Raw genomic sequence first — 23,635 nt, forward strand, 5'->3', positions numbered from 1 at the left:
AGGCTAGAGTCAGTGATAAATCAAGACCCTGCCCTGATCGTACACAGAAGAGTTGCAGAATTGGAAGAAGAACTTGATTTGAAAAACGTCTCGGGTTACGTATGTAACCCTTGTTCCCTGAGAAAGGGAACGAGACACTGCGTCGGTGACGACACTAGGGGAACGCCCTTCAGCGTAGCACGTCTGAATTCATGAATGAAAACTAATCCAATCCTATTGGCGTTGCGTGATGACGTAGCGTGTGACGGCATAAGCGGATGTATACAAAAGCACGCCGGCACACAGAAATGTCAGCTTTTGCTATGAAGCAAGTGCTCCAGGCGGGGTGAGGTGTGGCGAACCGACGCAGTGTCTCGTTCCCTTTCTCAGGGAACAAGGGTTACATACGTAACCCGAGACGTTCCCTTTCGAGGGAACTCGAACTGCGTCGGTGACGACACTAGGGGAACGAGATACCCACTATACCACAACAAACCCCGCTCATCCTAGTGTGAAGCTGTCTTCAGGCACAACTTAGGACGAAAGCACTCGTGCACCGGGTGTAGAGGGAAGGTCCAGACTGTAAAACCTCATGAATGTGTGCGGAGTGGCCCAGCCAGCCGCCTCACATATGTCATGGATAGAAACCCCTGAAAGGAGGGCTCTAGAGGACGCCATGCCTCTGGTGGAGTGAGCTCTCACGGCCATAGGTGAAGGCAATTTGCGCACCTGATAGGCCAGGGAAATAGTCTGAACGATCCAGTTGCTGATGGTCTGTTTAGAGGCGGGAAGCCCCTTCTTGGGCGACCCAAAACACACCAGCAACTGGTCTGACTTCCGCCATGAGGAGGACCTCTGAATATAACACTGCAGTGCTCTGACAGGGCAGAGCAGAAGAAGTCTCTCCTCATCCGCCGTCACGTGAGGTGGAGGATGAAATGCCTGCAGAACCATAGGCCGTGCCATATTAGATGGCACCTTGGGCAAATAGCCGGGCCTGGGATGTAAGATGGCCTTAATGTTGCCTGGAGCAAACTCCAAGCACCCATTGGAAATAGAGAGCGCCTGGAGATCTCCTACCCTCCTCAGAGAAGTAATGGCCAACAAAAAGACCACCTTAAACGAAAGGTTCTTGGCCTCAGCCGACTCCAGTGGTTCGAAGGGAGCCTCGGCCAGCCCTTCGAGAACCACTGCCAGGTCCCAAGAGGGAACTCTGGTGCGAGTCGCAGGTCTCATCCTCCAGGCTCCACGTAGGAAGCGTACGACCAAGTGATGCCTCCCCAGCGGGCCATCACTCAGGGGAGCGTGGAAAGCCGCAATGGCAGCCACATAAACCTTGAGTGTGGACGGGGTAAGCCCGGCAGAAAAGCGGTCTTGGAGAAACTCCAGTACTGAAGCCACTGGGCAGTTAACTGGGTCCAAGTCACGCTCTCTGCACCAAACGGAAAATACATTCCACTTAAGGCCGTATAACTTCCTCGTGGAGGGAGCTCTGGAAGTTAATATGGTTTCGACCACTCCAGCTGACAGGCCGGCTTCTAGGTACTGTGCCCCCTCAGGGGCCAGACCCACAGTTTCCACAGCTCGGGTTGAGGGTGGAGAACTGAGCCCTCCGCCTGGGACAGCAAGTCCCTCCTCAGAAGGATCTGCCATGGCGGGCCTGCCAGGAGTGAAATGATGTCCGAAAACCATACTCGGGCCGGCCAAAACGGGGCTACTAAAAGTAGACTGACTCCGTCTCGACGGACCCTTTCCAGAAGTGCTGGGAGCAGAGCGATCGGGGGAAATGCGTACAGACGCAGCCTCGGCCATGTCTGCATCATGGCGTCCAGCCCCAGCGGAGCTGGATGCCTGAGAGAGTACCACAGTGGACAGTGGGATGTCTCTTGAGATGCGAAAGGATCCACTTCCACTGGGCCAAATCTCACACACATGGCTTCCTCTAGGTGGAGTCGCCACTCCCCGGGCCTCAGCCCCTGCCTCGACAGGACGTCTGCTCCCTGATTCTGGTCCCCCGGGACATACATCGCCCTGAGAGACGATAGTCTCCGCTGGGACCACAGGAGGATCTGATGCGCCAGTCTGCACAGAGGGCGCGACCTCAGACCCCCCTGGCGGTTCAAATAAGACACCACCGACAAGTTGTCGGTTCTCACAAGGACATGGCGACCATGGAGGTCTGGCAGGAAGCTCCTCAGAGCCCGGAACACCGCCAACATTTCTAGGCAATCTATGTGCCAAGAGGAATGATGGTCCTGCCAGAGGCCTCTCGTAAAACGGCCGTCCATGAACGCGCCCCAGCCCGTGAGGGAGGCGTCTGTCGAAATAGATACTCGGCGACATAACGCTCCCAAATTGGGACCCTGGGACAAGAACCAAAGCTTCTTCCAAATTGACAGGGAACGAAGGCATCTGCGCGTAACCCTTATCAAGCGGAATGGGTTTCCCCTCGGGAAAACCCCTTGGTTCTTAACCACCACTGTAAAGCTCTCATGTGTAGCAGGCCAGAAGGTATCATGCTGGACGCTGCTGCCATGAGACCCAACACTCTCTGAAAGTGTTTGACAGTGACGGCCTGGCCTAGCTTTAACCTGGACACTGTGGTCAGGATATACTCGATCCGAGCAGGAGACAACTGAGCCCGCATCGTGACTGAGTCCCACACCACTCCCAGGAACGTGGTTCTCTGGGCTGGTGTCAACACGCTCTTCTTCGTGTTGAGTCTTAACCCCAGGCTCTGGATGCGGGCGAGGACGACATCTCGATGCCGAATCACCAGCTCTCGCGACTGGGCCATTATTAACCAGTCGTCGATATAATTGAGCACCCTGATGCCCTCGAGCCTCAGGGGTGCTAGAGCTGCATCCATACACTTGGTAAATGTGCGAGGGGAAAGTGCTAGGCCGAACGGAAGAACCCGATATTGGTAAGCTTCGCCCCCGAAAGCAAACCTCAGGAACTTCCTGTGAGATGGAAGGATGGAGATGTGGAAGTAGGCGTCCTTTAGATCTATCGTGACAAACCAATCCTCGGATTGAATTTGACTCACGATGATGGGATTAGTGAGCATCTTGAACCTGAACCTCCTCAGAGACCGATTCAAGTGCCTCAGATCTAAAAGTGGACGCAACCCTCCATCCTTCATCGGAACTATGAAGTACCGGCTGTAGAATCCGGACTCCCTGACTGGCGGGGGAACATGCTCTATGGCCCCTTTTGCCAGCAGCGAGTAAACTTCCTGTTCTAACACCAGACCCTGCTCTGGGTCTACTGCAGTCCAAACCACCCCGTTGATACTTACCTCTTTTTTGGTGGGTAGCCTGGACCTGCAGCCTGTACCCTATTTCTACAGTGCGCAGGACCCATGGAGAAATATTGGGGAGACGTTGCCATGCCTCGACAAAATTCAGCAAGGGAACCAGCCCCTAAGGGTTGGTGTCAAGTGTCTTGTGAGAGCCCTTGACGATACCCTGAAGCGGAGGACCGACAGGGAATAATCGAAAACGACTCTCGGTGTGCGGACGCCAGCGCTGCCTGGCCGCAAGCTCTTGGGGCAGACAGAGCAGCGTGCGTTCGCTGGAAACTGATGTGTCCCGAAGCGCAATTAGCGGCGGGATGCTGACACCAGTTTCCTGAGGGCCCGGTGAGAGGGAGTGGGGGGGGGGGGCAGCCCTCCAAGGTCTCACATAAGTTAGGACCTCTCTCCCGACACCTTCCTGGCCTGAAGGACAGTCCTCAGATCCGTCTTCTCAGGAGGCTTGGGCGAGAGCGCCGCCTAGAGTCCCAAGCTCAGCTTTTCCTTTTTTTTTTTTTTTTTGAGGGGGACTTCTAGAAGCGACACTCTCCTTCAGATATTAGGCTGAATTAAAATATCTAACCAAGTTCTAAAGTCAGATAATATTTTAATTATTTTAATTCCTCAGAATTAAATGCAGCCATAAACACTGGATAGTGCACCAGAATACTGTTTAAATACTTATTTATACGATCTACTACACGCTGCCTCGGCAAACGCGAGCCGTTACAAATTGGCTTTCATCCCTCGAGAAGAAAGTCAACAGGTGCGAGGCTGAAACACCCGAAACGCACGACTGTGTGCGGCGAGTTATTTCACAATGAACAGCCTGCCAGCACCCTCAGGAGCTGACTGTAAATGCCTCGCACCCAAACAGTATTATTTCTCAGATCGCGTGTGTCCCTTTTATTGCAGACCCTTAACGCGCTGTCTCAACAAACGCGAGATTCGAGTCGTTCACAATAAATTTGGCTTTCATCTTTCGAGAAGAAAGTCAACAGGCGCGGCTGAGACACCCGAAACGCACTGTGTGCGGCGAGTTATTTCTCAATGAACACAGCCAGCACCCTTCAGGGACTAACTGCATGCCTATAGCACCCACACAGAATCTTTATTGCAAACTGCAAATAGACTCGTAATCAACGCGCGCCTCGGCAAACGCGAGATGAGCTACTAGATTCTGTATTGCAATGCAGACATTCAATCTACGCGCTGCCTCGGCAAACGCGAGATGTCAGTCATAGAATCGTATCGCAAACTGCAAAGTAGACTCGTAATCAACGCGCTGCCTCAGCAAACGCGAGATCCGAGCTACTAGATTCTGTATTGCAAAGCAGACCTTAAATCTGCGCGCTGCCTCGACAAACGCGAGATCCCAGCCACAGAATCTTATTGCAAAGTACACTCGTAATCAACGCGCTGCCTCGGCAAACGCGAGATCCGAGCTACTAGATTCTGTATTGCAAAGCAGACCTTAAATCTGCGCGCTGCCTCGACAAACGCGAGATCCCAGCCACAGAATCTTATTGCAAAGTACACTCGTAATCAACGCGCTGCCTCGGCAAACGCGAGATCCGAGCTACTAGATTCTGTATTGCAAAGCAGACCTTAAATCTGCGCGCTGCCTCGACAAACGCGAGATCCCAGCCACAGAATCTTATTGCAAAGTACACTCGTAATCAACGCGCTGCCTCGGCAAACGCGAGATCCGAGTTACTAGATTCTGTATTGAAATGCAGAGTTAACAGGACATACAACACCAAATAGGACAGAATTGTTTCACACACACAGAGCGCTTGCTGAATAGCAAAAAGCTGACATTTCTGTGTGCCGGCGTGCTTTTGTATACATCCGCTTATGCCGTCACACGCTACGTCATCACGCAACGCCAATAGGATTGGATTAGTTTTCATTCATGAATTCAGACGTGCTACGCTGAAGGGCGTTCCCCTAGTGTCGTCACCGACGCAGTTCGAGTTCCCTCGAAAGGGAACAGAGAGCTGATGGAAAAGGATACTGAGATTGAAACACTGAAAAAAAAAGTAAAGGAGAAGGATACTGAGAATGAAGAATTGACAAACGAGATACAAATATTGCGAGGAATGGCTAGCGATAAGAGACCACATGCAGGCTATTGTAGTAAACTCGGACAAGACGTCACAACGATCGAATGTAAAGAGTTTTATCTTTAAAAACATTTTAGCTCATAACAGTAGTATATGGGGCACAGAGTAAGTAAAAATAAATCGCTAGTTAATACCACTAACAAGGCTCAAAATAGCCTCACACTAACACGGTAACATAATGAGGGTCCTTACACAAACCGAAGCATTGAGAACTTTGTAAGTGTACAGACAGTTTAATAAGAAGATACTTTATAAAGACAGTACATTACGCGTTGACATGCAGGATCCATCTTGGAAAACAGTCTCGACTAATCGAGCCACGAACGCCGTGCTACGTTATATTTAACAAATGTAATTCCTATCAACCAGCTATCCTATCGACGGCGTTCGTGGCTCGATTAGTATTTAAGGCTCGATTAGGGAAAATATATTTAAGCATTTTGTTAATCGACGGCCAAACTAGTAACGTTAACCCAATCCGATCGCGACTCTCCCGGTGTTAGTTCTAGTAAAAGTAAAAGGTAAAAGCAGGGAACATCACGGGGCTTGCCGGAGATCTCCAAGGAAAAGGTTGGTATGCAAACTTAATCAGTTCATAACAGTAGTCACTTATGTGACCCACGACATGTGAGCAGTAACGTTAGCCTGGCGCACTACAAATATAAGCGGGAGAATGTTATCATTGCAAAGTGGTCAGGCTAATGTCTTGTGTTTATTCCACAATACATATGGATAAGTTGTTTGATTTATAAATATTAGAATATTTTCACATTTCACTTACCCTGCTGGCGTAATTTGTGTGTTTCCCATTTGAATGGTCAGTGTATGAGGCGTTGCTGCTTGCGCTGGGACCTAACGTTATAGACTTTAGCTTAAATTTTGATGAAATTATTCTCTAATCGTTTGCATATTATGTGGTGGATATATCCCTCGAATGCATACTGCAGTCTTGTTCTCTCATATTTTCACCTGTTCGCCAAAAATGACTAATTATCTCCTTGGGAATGTCTGAAACCGGTGCATACATACTGTAATAGACGTGCCAGGCGCAAAAGCTTGACAGGCGTAGCAACAGTAACTAAGGAGGGCGGGGCTTAGCGAAGGGTCAATTGATGGATAAGCACTGATGTTAGCCAATCATAACAGTGGGCGTTAACACTGAACTCTTAAAGGGGAAACACCCCCAAAACAGACTGTTTGAATCAGAGGATGAGAAACAGGGTGGGAAAAGGTCATAAATCACTCAATTTTAAACGTTTTTTGTCCAAAAAACTATAGTAATACTATAATTGCACCTAAGGGAACATGATAAAAGAAAAGAAAAAACCATGTCATGACCCCTTTAATGTGTTAAAATAATTTTATACAATTGATATTTTTTTAAGAAATGTGAATTCATATTTAACATTTAATTAATGTTTAACCATGCCAATATGTAAGGATTTTTTTTTGATAACATGAAGATTTTTTGTAATAAAATTGAGGTCGAATAAAAAAAAAATGATTTTAGAGATTTTAGAACTGTTTAAATGAACTGAACTGGGGTGCATTTCTATGGTCGCATGTTCCTTCGTTACCAACACAATTCAATGGAACTTGCGACTATAGTGGGCTAACATTGCTTTTGTGAAGCACCCTGTGTCAGGTTTCAGGTCTGCAAACTTTGGAACTACATTGGAGCAAATACCAGTGCTGTTTGTTGCAAATTCTTCTTTGTCATATTTATATTGTGTGTTGTGGCTCTATTTTAAAGTCCCCCTGTGGTGAAAATCAGGGTTTTAATGTTATTTATATGTCTATGTGGTGTTTTTAATATGCTTTAAGACAAACCATGTGCAAATTTATAGGTCAACACCACTGCTGAGTAGCCTAGCTGGATGCCAGCCGAACTTAGCTCCGCCCACAACAGTTTTAGGTCGGAAAGTTCAGTCTGGACTTGATCCGTTGTGGAGCAATTATGCTCAAACCAGAGCTGTTCAGACCAATCAGATTGTCAGGGCGGGCTTTATACGATGATGCACAGATGATCAACCGTAACATAATCATCCACGTCACCAAAGAGCGCTTGGGTTGAATTTGTTTACAACAAAGATGACTGCCACTGGAGAATTGAGATTTCACAAGTTCACACTTACAAATAAGTCAGATAGAATAAATGCATATTTGGCGTGCTGTCCGAGGAGAGGGCTCGGGCTCGGTATTCGACCCGAACCCAAAGTACTCCCCCCGTATTCCTCGCTGTGGAAGAACAAGCCAAGAGTGAATGGAGGGATGCTGAAAACTGTAAAGGAATGTTAGGTGAGTTGACAGAGTGAATAAATATATGCTTCCTCTCATGCTCATAGGGTAGACATGGTAATTGTTTGATGACAAGTTGATTGGATTGATTATTTGAACGTGCTTCTCCCGAACTTTGTTTATAAAAACATCGATCATGTGTTGATTCCGCCATCGCGTCTGTTATAGAAGATATTGACAGCACATGCATTTTAAAAGAGGAACAGAGAACTGCGATCAAGGCATTTGTCGATTGGAAAGATGAATGAAGAACATATGTCACTTACTCTGTTACACTGATTGGTTGTAGGTCTATCCAATTGAGTGCAGAGGCATTTTCTTTCCTGGTTTGGTTGAAACAAGCCCCTTAATCACAGCCCAATGGAGCAGTATCAGACTCACATTCTGACAAGAATCTGAGTATGATGACGTCAGGCCAATTGCTGTGTATTTTCTCCTTAAAACTGCAGTGAAAAAAAGACGTGGTTTGAAATCGCCCGTGTTTCTGACGTCACATCATTACTATGCTGTGAAACAGTGGGGTCTCAAGAGAAGCCAGGTTATTTAGGTTGATTGGGTCACTTTTTGCCATTGAGACTGGGATAAAGTGTCCCAATTAACCTGAATTCACCCTATATTTTTCTGTTGATATGAAAAATCGTTCACGAGTTCACACTTACATATAATTATATGGAGTAAAGCTTTATGCATATTTGGCGTGCTGTCCGGGGGGAGGGCTCCGAGCTCGGAATTTGGCCTGAACCCAGAGTACTCTCCCAAAAACCTAAAGAGCAGATTTAGCCATCTGCATGATTTAGCCATTTGACCAGGATGGCTCTCGCAGCATCCGACGGGAGATCAAGATTCACAGCATCGGATGGGTAAGCCTCGCCAGTGGACAGAAAGTAAAGCATTGATGTTCAACCTGAGAGTTCTCGCAGCATCCGACGGGATATTAAGACTCATGGTATGTTTAGCCGATGAGGGTTTGATGGGCTTTTTTGATGTGGAACCGGTTTGTTCTGATGTAACTTTGGAAAGTGTCTGAAGACCATCTTCCGAGAGTCTGGATCTGCTGCTTGGAGAGGCCTTTTTGGGCTTCTGAGGTTGCTGCCCTGATGTGGAACGAGTGACTGGAAAAATTCTGCACTGAGATGCCTGATTGCTGGAGAACGGATTTGAGATGTTTTTAGAACCAAAAGCGTGCAACGGGTTTGTTGGAATCGTCAATAAAAAGAGGTTCAAAAGGAGATTTAGCCTGTGAGTTTCTGAATTGGATGAATGCAAGGACGGTTTGGTATGGTTGGATTGGAGAAATTATAGATAAAATGGCCTTTTTTAGGTTGGTCTGTTTTGCTTTGTTTGATTAAAGGGGGGGTGAATTGCTGTTTCATGCATACTGAGTTTTTTACACTGTTAAAGAGTTGGATTCCCATGCTAAACATGGACAAAGTTTCAAAAGTTAAGTTGTACGTTTGAAGGAGTATTTTTGTTCCAAAAATACTCCTTCCGGTTTGTCACAAGTTTCGGAAAGTTTTTTTTTCGAGTATGGCTCTGTCTTACGTAAGATAGGGCGGAATTTCCTTATATGGGTCCTAAGGGCACTTCTCCGCGGGCGCGCGCGCACTCGTAGACCAGAGAGAGAAGAGAGCGAAAGCAGTACGTTACCTCAAAGCGCTATGCTCGGCTTTTAGGGAAGTCAATGTCACCAAAGAAGTGGGTTTTTGGTTGCCAGGGCAAGACAACCCTGCACAGATTCCCAAAGAACCCAGCGTTAAGGGAACAGTGGATGGAGTTTGTTTTTTCAAAGCATCAACGGAAGTTGTGCAAGACTCTTTGTTCCCTGCATTTCGACGATGATTGTTTTATAAACAAAGCCCAGATCGACGGATTTGCAGATCGTCTAATGCTTAAGGATCGAGCAGTCACAATGATAAAGGTTCGCTGTCGCATGCGGTGAGTAAACTACTTCAAATGTCTCTCTGTGTTGTTGTTAGCTCGGTTAGCACAGCTAACTTATAGCACACCGCCCACACGGCCCGCCCCCAGTTTTGGAGATATGAAGGATGCAATACTACTCTATAGGTACTCAAGATTAACAGGAGATTGAGTGAAAACTAGATGTACCGCATCACGGTACAAAATATGACCGCCGCTCAGGCCTGCACTGGCTTTCCACAAAAATAAATGACGTGGAGTAATTTGGCTGTATTGCGTGTTTATGTATATACCTAAAAAAAGTAATAGTATGTGCATGTCTGTCTGTGTGTGTGTGTGTGTGTGTGTGTATGTGTGTATGTGTGTGTCTGTGTGTGTGTGTGTGTGTGTGTGTGTCTGTGCGTGTATGTATGTGTGCGTACATGTGTGCGCGTGTGTGTTTGTGTGTGTGTGTCTGTGCATGTGGATTTGTATGTGTGTGTATGGGTGTGTGTCTGTGCGTGTGGATGTCAGTGTGTGTGCATGTTTGCGTTTGTTTGTATTCCTGCATGTGTGTGTGTGACAGTATCATCCTAAACCAGCAACCCTTCGCTCAACAGCACCATCTACAGGCCGATGAGTGTATAGTCACTAAATGTGCACATAAATGAATTTATTTTATACCCCCCCATCAGTGGTGGAATGTAACGAAGTAAAAATACTTCGTTACTTTACTAGTACATTTTTCACGTATCTGTACTTTACTTAAGTAGAATCAATAGTGCATACTTTTGACTTTTACTTCGTTACTTTTTGCAGCAATTATTATACTTTCTACTCCACTACATTTCTACAACGTTTCTTTACATTTTCGTTACATTTTCTGATCAGTTTTTCCCCTTGCCAAAACAGGGATTGAAAAAAATCTCCATGTTTTCGGTGCTGACGCGTTCATGTAACATGCAACTGTGGCGCTGCCAAGAAAGCTGTCACAAAGAACCGGCAAAAGTAATGATTATGAATATTTAAAATATAACAAGGAGACATTTTAATTGATTCTGACGCGCGATCTTTGCAGTGAACGCGCCAGAGAGAAATGCACATTTCATACGGATTACATGCAGAAAACAGTCTGTTTTCTTTCGTTTTGAATTGTTCTGTTTAAAAGTACACATTTCAAGTTTTCTATATACATCTCAGGTCTGTGAGGCAAGTACAGACCTGAGTTTCGGTTCATGAGTTTCACCAGTTCACGCGCCCGCGCCTCCGTGTCCTGATCTATTTTCTGCTATATTTACTTATTTATTAAATCCATGAAACATGAATGAAATATTGATTAAAATTAAGATACAATTAATATGAAACGAAATTCACTTTAAAGAAGGGCTTTTGAGGTCTCTGTGAACGTTTTAAAGCAGTATTTTAGTGCCGCTTTCAGAGCGCTCACGTGCGTAATGGAGAACGGACACGTCCGTAACATTGTTTTTTCCTCATAAATGTGAACACAAAAAAATAAAATGAATATGATATGTTCTGTGATATGTTCTTCATCCGGTGGTTATTACTTTTGGTTTGCACAGTGAAATTCACAGAATTACTAAAAAATATTTTGCCACCTAAAAGTTAAAGATTTTTTTTGTGTGTCACGTTACGGATTTATATTTCCCTCATATTAAAATATAAAACGCATGTGTCTGTAGACTAGTATTTTTCTAATGTCTGGACTTCTTTATTAAGGGAGTATGGATATATAAACAGTTTCAATTTGAGAATTTACATTTCAAGTTTTTACTGCAATTGTCACGTCCATATAACGCTGGGATTGCCCAATTTTAAAGAATTTATCCAGGTCTACGTATTGTATAATGTTAACTTCAAATAAGGTGTGTGTTGCGATTCTGCCTTCTCACACTCACACCACGACACAGGTTCGTGGGTCCGAGTGTCGCGATTTCGGTTTCATATTGCATATTGTTACAGCCCTAATTATTAGAATATAGACATTAAGAGAATAAATTGTTATGAAAGTACTTTTACTTTTAATACTTAAAGTACATTTAAAATCAGGTACTTTTTCTTAAGTAGGGTTTTCATTGTGGTACTTTTACTTTTACTAAAGTAAATATGTCTCTGGTTATTTGTACTTTTACTTAAGTACTGAGATTCAGTACTTCCTCCACCACTGCCCCCCATGGATGAAATTCTACAAAACTTAGCAGAGGATACCCCCAGAGGATGTCAAGTTAATCATACACATGAAATATGGTGCAGTTCTGAACATCTCCACTGAAGATAGGGGCGATTAAAGCAGAATAATATTGCATTTTCATTTTTTATGGGAGGGGCGCAAATCACAAATGAGTGATTATGGGCTAGGTTGATGTGGGCCCTTAAGAGCAACATACCATAAAAATTTCTTCATCCTCGGTGCCACGGTTCAGGTAGTTATTTAGGAAAAACTGCATTTTTTGGGGTTTGGGGGGGCCCAGCGCGGGGGGGGGGGGAGTGGCCCCCGGGGACCAAACAAAATTTTTCCGTAGAAGTCTAGTGGGGCTACATGCCCACCAAATTTCATGTTCCCCGGTGTTTCGGTGTCCCTGGTATCGTTGACGAAAAATTTACGGGGGCCCCAGCGCAGGGGGGGGAAGTGGCCCCCGGGGACCAAACGAAATTTTTCCGTAAAAGTCTAGTAGACCAACATACCATAAAAATTTCTTCATCCTCGGTGCCACGGTTCAGGTAGTTATTTATGAAAAACTGCATTTTTTGGGGTTTGGGGGGGCCCAGCGCGGGGGGGGAGTGGCCCCCGGGGACCAAACGGAATTTTTCCGTAGAAGTGTAGTGGGGCTACATGCCCACCAAATTTCATGTTCCCCGGTGCTTCGGTGTCCCTGGTATCGTTGACAAAAAATTTACGGGGGCCCCAGCGCGGGGGGGAAGTGGCCCCCGGGGACCAAACGAAATTTTTCCATAAAAGTCTAGTAGACCAACATACCATAAAAATGTCTTCATCCTCGGTGCCACGGTTCAGGTAGTTATTTAGGAAAAACTGCATTTTTTTGGTTTTGGGGGGGCCCAGCGCGGGGGGGGGAGTGGCCCCCGGGGACCAAACGAAATTTTTCCGTAGAAGTCTAGTGGGGCTACATGCCCACCAAATTTCATGTTCCCCGGTATTTCGGTGTCCCTGGTATCGTTGACGAAAAATGTACGGGGGCCCCAGCGCGGGGGGGGGAGTGGCCCCCGGGGACCAAACGAAATTTTTCCGTAAAAGTCTAGTAGACCAACATACCATAAAAATTTCTTCATCCTCGGTGCCACGGTTCAGGTAGTTATTTAGGAAAAACTGCATTTTTTGGGGTTTGGGGGGGCCCAGCGCGGGGGGGGAGTGGCCCCCGGGGACCAAACGAAATTTTTCCGTAGAAGTGTAGTGGGGCTACATGCCCACCAAATTTCATGTTCCCCGGTGCTTCGGTGTCCCTGGTATCGTTGACGAAAAATGTACGGGGGCCCCAGCGCGGGGGGGGGGAGTGGCCCCCGGGGACCAAACGAAATTTTTCCGTAAAAGTCTAGTAGACCAACATACCATAAAAATTTCTTCATCCTCGGTGCCACGGTTCAGGTAGTTATTTAGGAAAAACTGCATTTTTTGGGGTTTGGGGGGGCCCAGCGCGGGGGGGGAGTGGCCCCCGGGGACCAAACGAAATTTTTCCTTAGAAGTCTAGTGGGGCTACATGCCCACCAAATTTCATGTTCCCCGGTGCTTCGGTGTCCCTGGTATCGTTGACGAAAAATTCAGTAAGGTGACGGAAAAAAAAAAAAAAAAAAACTTTGACAATCCCTATATGACCACTTTCGCTAGCTACGCTAGCGGTGGTCATAATGAGCATTTCACCCCCCTATGAGTATTATGAGATTGTTTCGCTGTATCACACCAGGATCTCAGTGTTTTTGATTGGAAAGATTTCATTCTGTTGTTTGAAAATGTTTCCTTTTTTGTGCCTTTTTTGGACAGGATAGTGAAGGTTGACAAGAAAGCTTTTGGGTGGGGAGAGAGGAATGGGATCAGCAAAGGACCTTGAGTCGAATTCGAACCCGGGTCAGCTGGAGACATGGTTGCGCCAGATGTCAGTGCGTTAACCACCTATTTGGTTTCCTTTTTGATGTTTTTTTTTTCAAATTGGACATAGATGCTGATTGGTGGAATATGTTGGTAATGTCACGTAGTGCCAGATTTATGCCTATTTTATTTTCTGGATATGTGTTAATTATAAATTTGTCCAATAATAATTTGGTAGTTTGACTTTCTATTGCATTTTGATATTTTTCTGTACTGTTTTTCTCCACTTGTCGGATTGTTGCAGCCTCAGTAAAAAGAAGACTGTCTGCATGATTCATTGGTTTGAGTTCGTTTTAGATATAGTGTCATTTTACAGTGGTCTGACAGGTGTTTGAGGCCTGACTGTGAATCAGGGACGTCGTTAGGCCTATTTTAGGGGGGCTGAAGCTACCCCAAAATGTTCCTAAGCCCCCCTAAATCAAAATAAGAACAACAATAACAATTCGATTTATCAATAACCGTATCCTCATTCATATTTAGACGGAACAAATTATATATACAATACAGCTATAAAAAATAGCCGAAAAGTCGGAAGTTGGACTGAAGTACAAAGAGTCGTTGTGCTATAAAGATGATGCACCGCACCGTCTCGTTGCATTGGTGTGAACTGTGGCAGCTTTCAGAGCGTTGCAGACCGGAGCGCTGCAAGAAACTGGAGGATTCATCTCGTCTCGTCGTTAGTCTAGTCTGAAGTTGAACTTGCTATGCACCCCTCCCCCCCTCATCACGGTAAAACACAATGAAACGTGCATCACTCTACTTTCGTTTTCAGTAACGTAATTCTCTTCAGGGAAAACCAATCAAGGCAAACATCGAACATATCGAAAACAAGGACTCGACAATACCGCTTTTTTTTCTTTTTTGAAGGGAGAAAGTAAGAATTGTAGCCCATCCGGACAAATGCCCTGATTAAAACAATTTTTTATATAAAAATAAAAAAACTAGGGAATCACCGAAAACGTGAGGAAGATTCTGTTTTATTTCATTTAATGTAAGTGGCGATTGATAGCCCTATAATGTAGGCTACTGACGGTCATAGATAGCCTATTTATGCCCACGGTAACAAAGTTGAGCTGTTGAGGCTCGCGCTGTTATTTATAACATAGGCTATTATAGTTAAGAAACAATATATAGCCTAGGCTACACACGACCAGAGAGCTGTTTTCCTGAATGCCATCAAGATTGAAACCGAGACTGATTTCATAACAGTTCAATAAACAAATAATTAAAATTAAGTCACTTACATGCAATGACTGTTTTTGTTCTGTTTCAGCATCAGCGAAAATAGTTCCAAACAACAGAACCATAGCGCATCTCACAGCAAACTCAGCCGTGTTTCATTAATGAATGATTCAGCATTTTAACCGAATCTATTGAGTCAAAGATTCAATTATCCATTCATAAAGTGCCTCATTCTGAATAAATCAGCCTTTTGAACGAATCGTTTGAATGAATGACTCAATGACTCGCTCATTAAGACGGTCGCCTGCCGCCTCCTACTGGCGGTTTAGTTTCATAAAGTAGCATTCTTTTCAACATTCCTTATTTGTATATTCAAAAATATTTAAAATAATCTCATTTAATACAGTTATAATTTTTCAATGTAAATTATTTAATTTGATTGGTATAACTAACAGCCTAGTGTCTTATTATTTTAATTGAATATATTGATCAAATTTAAGAATTTGAAATGAAAGATGGAGCAAACATTTAATAAAATTAGGGAAAAATGCCCTTTATAAAGGAGTGTTTTCAAACAGTGATGTAATGAAACATTGACAATTTAAGTTTGAAGGGAGTAAAGCCTCTGTTTGGGCTATTAAGGAAATGTAATTTTGCCAAAAGAAGAACTTTTATTTTAAATAAATGTTCATTTTAAATCAGCCTTCAGTGTGATATGTTACCATATTATCATGCTTAACACTGAGAATTTGAATAATTGTAATGTGATGATCAGATGCAGATATCTAAATCAGAGAATATGGGTGGTTTGCGGGTGGATTATTTATTTTTAACAGTGGATTCGGGTGACTCAAAGACTGCACCAGATTAATGAATTTATCTTTAAAATGTACAAAATTTTCTTCCGGGGGGGCATGCCCCCGAACCCCCCTAGAGGTACCAAGCTACACCAACAAAAATAGTGTGAGAAACACACCAGGCTATATGATGATATACAAAAAATACAAATTTAATTACCTTATTATTAAAATACATTATTAGGATTTTACCACGTCCGCCTCGTTTTGAACCAGGAAAAACCCTGTAAAGTGTACCCTGGGGGCTAAGCCCCCCCTTTCTTCTAATTCTAGTGACGTCCCTGCTGTGAATGCTCTGAGATGCACTGGGTCAATGTCTGTAATAATCTATTCCGTATGCGGCCGTTCACTATATACAGGCCCAGTGATCGACAGAGCTCTATAGGCTTTTCCCACTTTTGTTTGTGAATTTGTCATAATTATTTCTGAGGTGGTATGAGGGCAGAGGGTGCATGGCTGGTGTTTGTAATATATTTGTCTCCCTGAGGGATGACAAATTCTGGTTTGTTTCCGGTTCTGGCATTTAAATCGCCACATATTAACACATTTCCTTTTGTCTGAATATGGCAGATCTCCTCTTGCAGGATGGAGAAGATTTCTTCATTGTAATAGTAAGTTTCAGCCGGGGGTAAATATGTTGCACACAAGAACGTGTGACGGTCTGTGGAGACAATGTCTTTTTGGGTTTTTAACCAAATGTAAAATTTTCCAATTTTTATAGATTTGATTGAGTCTATGAGTTGTGTTCTGTACCATATCAGCATTCTCTGCCCTGACTCTCTGCCCTGAGTCACCCCTCTTAGTTTGGTTTAGCTTAGTTAGAACTATTTCCCTAAATACAATTGGGCAGCCAGTGGACACATCTCTTACATTTAATGGTTTCTTGCTGTATTATAATGTCAGAAGGTTGAGTAGAAGTAGATTTAGAGGGCGCCACTTTGCGGTTGATGTGTATATTAAAAAAAATAAAAATAATCCAGTGCTAACAAATTTACAAACTGTTTAATTCATAAAATTTTATTAAAATAAAACAATCAATTGATTAACAGAATTAATGAACTAAATCCATATAATGATCACATGATGGGAACCCCTAAAAAGTTATATTTATTAAGTGTCTGGCAGAACCCTTTTAATGTTTCTTCTAAAGAGTGAACCAGAGATGCATTACAAAGTATTATATCCAGTGCAGTTTTATTGGTATTTCTACTTAAGTATAAATATTTTTGTTGACTTTTATTTCTTAACATTTTAATTTTGTGGTGTTTTTATCTGTTTTGCTTTAACCTCAGGATGCACACATGCATCATTACCTGTAACTTGCAAAAAAAAAAAAAACACATTTGAGCTATAGAAGCTGTCAGATGCTGTTAAGAATCAATACTTAATCGAATCAGATATTTTGTGTCTATTTAATTCCTCTCTGTTGCTCTGACTCTCTTCTTTAAGTTCAGGAAGTGTTGAGTCTATAAGACTGACTGTGTTTGACAGCGTGTCATTAATAGATCAGGATGGAGCTCAGTTCACTTCCTCTAATGATCTGTGAGTATTATTTTCTCATTTATGCATCAGTTGTGAATTTTGTATAATGTTGTAGTGAGTTCATCCGTATTAAATTGTTTTTTTATTCATGCTGCTAATACGAGTATCAAATCCATCAGTAGTTCATGACATCTGTGTGTTAAAGTAAAAAACACCTGATGTGCTGAATGAGATCAGTGTATTGATCATTACTCTGATTGTAGTTCAGTTTAGTTATTCATGTGTGAATTGAACATGCTGTCATGTTCTGTAAAGTTGTCTTTGTTTTCTTCAGATCTTCACTATCTACATTTAGTCTTTAATTGATGTCGGAAACTCAGATGTTGATTTGATGTCAGGTTTTGTTGTTCTGGAAACTCCTGGAGTTTAGTAGTAGATGTGTAGATGATGTTGTGAGACGGCTTGCGTTTCTTCAGTCTCAAACTCTGACCAGTGACGTTAATGACCACAATGAAGCCACTTCCCGTATGAAGCACTGATGGCATGGAAAATAAGATCTTCAGACTGTGGTTTCAGCTCTGTCATGACAGCATCAGCAAACTATTATTGAACATAGATGTTTTCTTCACTCTTCCTCTTTCACCCTCAATCTCTCCACTTATTGACTTATATAGATCTGGAAGAATATATAGAGTTGATTTGATATGATAGAAATTAACAATGTTGAGCTGATGGAATAGAAAATGAAGCAAGTTCATACATACATACATACATACATATATATACATAATAAATAAGTTAAGATTAAAATAGCATTTTCCTAGTTTTACATTGGATGTACTATCTAAAATGGAAAGTGTACCAATTTACCCATACTTGAAAGTATCTATTTTTCTCAAAAAGAGATTTACAAACCTTTTCTCTCTGCCTCAAGGATAAATTGGGGTCATTTGGATGTTTCATTATCATGTTTACTCTTATTTCTCTTCATAATAAAAGACCCATGTTGTCACCCTGACATCTGACATCAAATCCTGGACAAAGGTTTTTCAATTCTCTTAACAGTTTTAAACTTCTGATATTTATAAAATTTGTTTATATGAAAGGTTTCAATTAGTCTATTCTTGTGAATTTCCTCTTTTTAAAACACCGTTTTAAATAGTTTTCTTAGTCTGTTCATTTGTGACGGTTGCACAACATAGACATTTTGGGGGTTTAAGATACCAAAACATAAAGTAATATTTATTACTTGAATATACTAAACATTTATTCAAACTGAATAGTTTTTATGGAATAGAGTTAAATGTCATGAATTTATCAAATTAAAATGGAATAATGCACTTGGACACAAAATTGTGCACGTCATGTCATTGACCCTAATGTAGTTTTTCTAAAGCATTTACTGCCATGAGAACTCTATACTAACCCAATAACACAGTCTGTGTTTGTCTGAAAGGACCTTGTAAATCGGTGTCAAAAAAATAAAAATAAATAATAATTGCATATAATCAGCAGACAAATTAAGCCTTTTTTGGAGAGACTGATATTGTCAATCAATATTGTATTTTCTCCAGAATGAAGTTGTGAGGATGCAGCTGGTGTGTGTGTTGATTCTCCAGTTCTGCTCAATGCCACAACAGAGATCTCAGCATAAACACATGATCAGTGTTTTTATCAGAATTGTTTATTTTTACATGTCTTTGTTACATTTAAAAATATAAGCACACAAGTGTTCTGTTAATGAGCCTGTTTTATTATTTCTCTGCCACCTTATAACCATCATAAATTTTTCAAATGCTGATTTAAACGCATTTATGTATGAAAATGAATGAAGCAACAACAAATAAATCAATGTGTTTTGTCTCTTTTGATTTGTAGTGCTGATTTCAAACATCCATTCTGGACAAACTCAAGGTGATTTATACATTTCCTCAAGTCTTCACACACATTACACAGTGGAACAGAAACAGAAAGTGTTTAGCAGTGTGTCGAGTACAGTGAGAGTTTGTTGTTTATGTAACAGATGCTGCTCCATGTTTAAACTACATCTGTTTATGTGATGTTATAGAGAGACCAAAGGCTGTAGTGATTATAGAGCCTGACATACATGAAACTTTCACTGTCAGATGTGAAATACCAGGAACTGAAGACGACTGGACATACAGCTGGTTTAGAGACGGATCATCTCAGTCCTTCAGCTCTGACAGAGAATTCAGCTTCAGAATTGGTGTATCTCAGAGTAGTATCAACGTCACCTGTAGAGGAGAGAGAAGAAGTGATGGACAGAAGTCAGAGATCAGTGACGTGGTTACACTGACTGTATCATGTGAGTCTGATCCTCTTCACTGCAGAAATAAGTTACACTGAGAAGTGATGACGTGATAAGACGGGCTTTTATTTGCACACAGAAGAAAAGAAGGTGGTTGTAAATAAAGTGAGGTTATTGTTCTCAGCGAGCAGGGCATGATGTTTCAAGAGGAACAGAGCGGTTAGATTTGTAAGCTCGCGCTCAATCGGCCCAAAGTTCGGCATCCGACCAGCGCAGAAGGTCTTAACGTGTCACTGTCCTTTTCTCGAGGCAAAGTATTTTTTGATTAAATGCAATACATTTGAATATGTATTCTCTCGTTATTTCATCTGACTCCATAAATGAAAAGGTTTTAATGATATCTGTGGATCATTAATTATGACCAAATGTTTGACTATTCCATTTAACTCTTCAATGAAAATAATGTCAAAGTCAGTTAGAATAATCAAATGTGACAATTTATTATGTCAGGTAAATGTATCATGCCAATTTCATAATCAATTCAAAGATAATACAAAACATCAAATGCTCTGGAATAGAGAGAAGATGCAAACCCAACATTAAGAAATACATGAGGCTGAGAGATCTCACTCTCAGCCTCACGGGCGAATCTGAGATACAGAAAAGGCCCCGAACTCCCTGCTGCATTTCATTAAATAGCCAGACCTCTTTCACATGGAAACATGTGCTAACAAAAGAGATTTGCACTCAGAGGTCGCACCTTTGGGTGTAGGGAGACTATTTGTCAAGAGGCCAACCCCTCCTTGTGTGCCAGTTGTCCATAAACTCTCAAAAAACTTATTACCTTTTGTTTTACTTATTTGGAAATGGGACATTTGCACCAGTCACACTGTGACATTTTAAACGATACCAAACATGAAAAATACTCTGTGATAATCATTCACATTAAACTATACATTTTCTTGGGTGAATTCAGGTGATCATCTGAGCATGACAGAGAGGGGGAGAGGGAGTGAGGGGAGAGGGAAAGAGATGTAGATGAAGATGATTCGGAGGTGAGACTTTCGCCTCGATGGTGCACGAGAGCCAGTTCAAATGGTAATCTCCAGAGAGGTCCTTTTGTCCTCTCAGGGTCTAGTCACCCCCAACCAGACTGTCCGGCATTTCCTAATTTATCAATTCTTACAGATTTATTGATATTTTAATTGTATTGCACTATTACTGGACAGACGAGAAATACATTTTCATTATCCTCTTTTATTCACTTTTCTTGGTTTCTTTCTAATGTTTTATCACAACTTCTGTTTGTGCAGTTCTTCCAGAGAGACCTAAAGCTGTTCTGACTGTTCAGCCTGAACCATCACAGATGTTCAGAGGAGAGACTGTCACTCTCACATGTGACTTACAGGGGGAAGGATGGACATACAGATGGAAGTGTGGAGATAGAGATTACACATCTAATAAGAAAGAGTTCAAGATCACTGCAGAGATCAGACAGAAGTGCAGGTGTAGCGGCTGCAGAGGATCAAACTGCTCTTACTGGAGTGATGAAGTGACTCTGACTGTGTCGGGTGAGTGATCATCACTGACTGACACCAGGATAATGCTCAGATTGTATATTATAATGTTTGTGTTCAATTATTATTATTAACAAAATGAGAGTAAAAGTTTAGGCTTGATTCACTGTAGATCAGATGAATCCAAGCCATTTTCAATAGCAATGTGTCATCAATTTATTTTCTAATAGAATAGAATAGAATAGAATAGAATAGATTAAATTGTTGTTTAATAAAACATCAGATCAAGCCTTCTGCCTGCGCTAATAATTATCATGAATATTTGATTAACATATCTTTGTTAAAAGATATGATTTGTACCCTGGAAATCACAGATGTACCTTTTTTTCAGTTGCACCCTAAAATGCAAATATATGCATTTCTTTGTTAACTATAACATAAATGTTAGTTAAGTACTATAAAAAAAATAGAAACAACTGTATGCATAATGCAATCTGTCCATTAATAATCATACAACAACAATAATAGCACAAAACTATGAAAGACATTTGAACTATAAAAAAATGTTACATGTTGATTAATGTTTTATTTATTTTTTTTTGTAAAAAATGGTATTACAAAAGTATTTTTTTAATTATAGTTCTAAGATCAATTTATTAAAAAAAGATCATTTGATTCTTTGAAGCACTGGATTTGTCTTCATGTACTTTCATTCTGAGAGTTTAAAGTTTAACCTCTTGTGTTTGATGAACTTAAAACAGCATATAATTACATTACTCACAAGAACAGAAAAAGTATTAAAAAAGTATATTAAATATAACTAATATAAATGGTAAATAACATAAGCAGTGATAGATGATGACTGAAGACTGTATATTAACTCAAGATCATTAAATATTTACAGACAAACCCAGAATAACTGTGAAGCCCCAGAGTTCAGTGTTCACTGGAGACACAGTTACTCTGAGCTGTGACGAGAGACGCTCAACTGGACTGAGGATTACCTGGTACAAAGACTTCAAGTTAATAAAATCTGTTGATGAGACTGTAACACTGAGAGATGTGAGAGTCTCTGATGGAGGAGTGTACTGGTGTGGTGTAATAAGAGAAAACAACTCCACAACACAAGGTCATAGAGTCATGCTAACAGTCAGAGGTAATGTGCCAATCTGATTTAATAGTAACAATATTATTCAGATTAATGTCATCCATCAAAAGTATCATGTTCTGTCAGTTAAATTAAACACAGTTAATGTCTCACAGAGAGACCCAGAGCTGTATTGCGTGTTCAGCCTGATGGACGAGTGTTCAGAGGAGAGACGGTCAATCTCACATGTGACATACAGGAGACAGACGTCACTAGCTGGACCTACAGCTGGAATAAAGATGATTCAGAGATTCATGTCAGTCAATCACAGGAATACAGAATCAGTTCAGTTAGTGAATCTCACACAGGTCAGTACAGCTGTAGTGGAAGAGAGACGCGAGGATCACGACACACACACACCAGTGATGAAGTTACACTGACGTTTTCAGGTGAGTGTGAGAATCTCTCCTTCACATCAGTCTGATTCACATCCATGGAAAAATTACCACTGAGATCAGTGTATCTTTTTTATACAAAGTGCTTTTAAAACACTTATAAAGACCAAAATGAAAGGAGTATGTGGCATAATATGTGAATTGAAGGATAATTGTATGATGCACTTAAGTATAAAATATGTTGGATAAAATTTGTCAAACTCCAAAATAACAGTCAGTGAGCAGAAATACAAATATTACACAATATTTATATATTTATATATATAACTGAAGAAAAGTAAAATCTGAGCAGTTGGTGGCACTAGACTAGACGGTACATTATTTTTTATTATAGATAATAAAATCCATTTGATGATGATGAAATGATTTGGTTGTTTCATTTTTCAGGTTCAGAAGCTCCATTGCCAGTTCTCTCAGTTCTTAAACTGCTCAGTTTTCTACTGGCAGCTTCTCCATATCTGCTCGTGACCATCATTATAGGAGTCAAATGCTACAGAGCTCATGGTGAGATTCTCTCTCTCTCTCTCTCTCTCTCTGATCTGTTCTCTGATAGATTAATTTAACCAGATCGATTATCGTTATGAATAATTAGAATGTAATTTTTTCAATATTTTGTGTTTTACAGCTCAGTCTGATGAGATCAGTCAATATGCTGTAACAGAGGAGTGAAAGTCGGCTGTCCTGATGAATAAATCCCATTCTGTTTTTTCTCTTTTTAAACATTATTCACTTAAATTCATGATGTGTCTGATTGTGACAAAAAAAAAAATTCTCAAATAACTCTGCCTGAGCTACTGCAGCTTTGTTGTATCATTGTATCTCTATCATATTGTTTCTTCTGTTTTTCAATGTTCTGAATGTTGAAGTAAATTGTCAAATGTTTATCCTCATTGTTTGCTGAAATTATTTTGTAATTAATATGAAGATATCATTTTCAATTTTCAATTTCACATTAAGTCTTTATTTGTTTTACTATGTCTTGAATATCTGCTCTGCTTAATAAAGCAAACATCTTCAACATCTCATCTTTCCCAAATATATATATATATATATATATATTTAAAAATCATCACGT

General features: G+C 41.5%; 1 protein-coding gene across 2 annotated transcripts in view; it reads left to right on the forward strand.

Annotated features, from left to right (window-relative positions):
* The window catches only part of LOC308687244 (B-cell receptor CD22), a 39,159-nt gene extending 15,583 nt beyond the window's left edge, over positions 1–23,576 (forward strand). Inside the window, exons 1-8 of one of the 2 annotated variants that reach the window (XM_081359611.1) lie at positions 17,273–17,292; positions 19,111–19,146; positions 19,301–19,558; positions 20,815–21,072; positions 21,923–22,174; positions 22,282–22,554; positions 22,948–23,064; positions 23,186–23,576. In XM_081359611.1, the coding sequence (XP_081215737.1) occupies positions 17,286–17,292; positions 19,111–19,146; positions 19,301–19,558; positions 20,815–21,072; positions 21,923–22,174; positions 22,282–22,554; positions 22,948–23,064; positions 23,186–23,229 (1,245 nt within the window). In that variant the 5' untranslated portion in view covers positions 17,273–17,285 and the 3' untranslated portion in view covers positions 23,230–23,576. Of the gene's footprint in view, positions 1–17,272; positions 17,293–19,110; positions 19,147–19,300; positions 19,559–20,814; positions 21,073–21,922; positions 22,175–22,281; positions 22,555–22,947; positions 23,065–23,185 lie in introns of those variants that run through there. The other variant, XM_081359612.1, reaches the window with a different exon arrangement.
* Positions 23,577–23,635: the final 59 nt, after the last annotated feature.

This window comes from Scardinius erythrophthalmus (genome assembly GCF_964197995.2).
Source record: "Scardinius erythrophthalmus genome assembly, chromosome: 2".
NCBI classification, from domain to species: Eukaryota; Metazoa; Chordata; class Actinopteri; order Cypriniformes; family Leuciscidae; genus Scardinius; species Scardinius erythrophthalmus.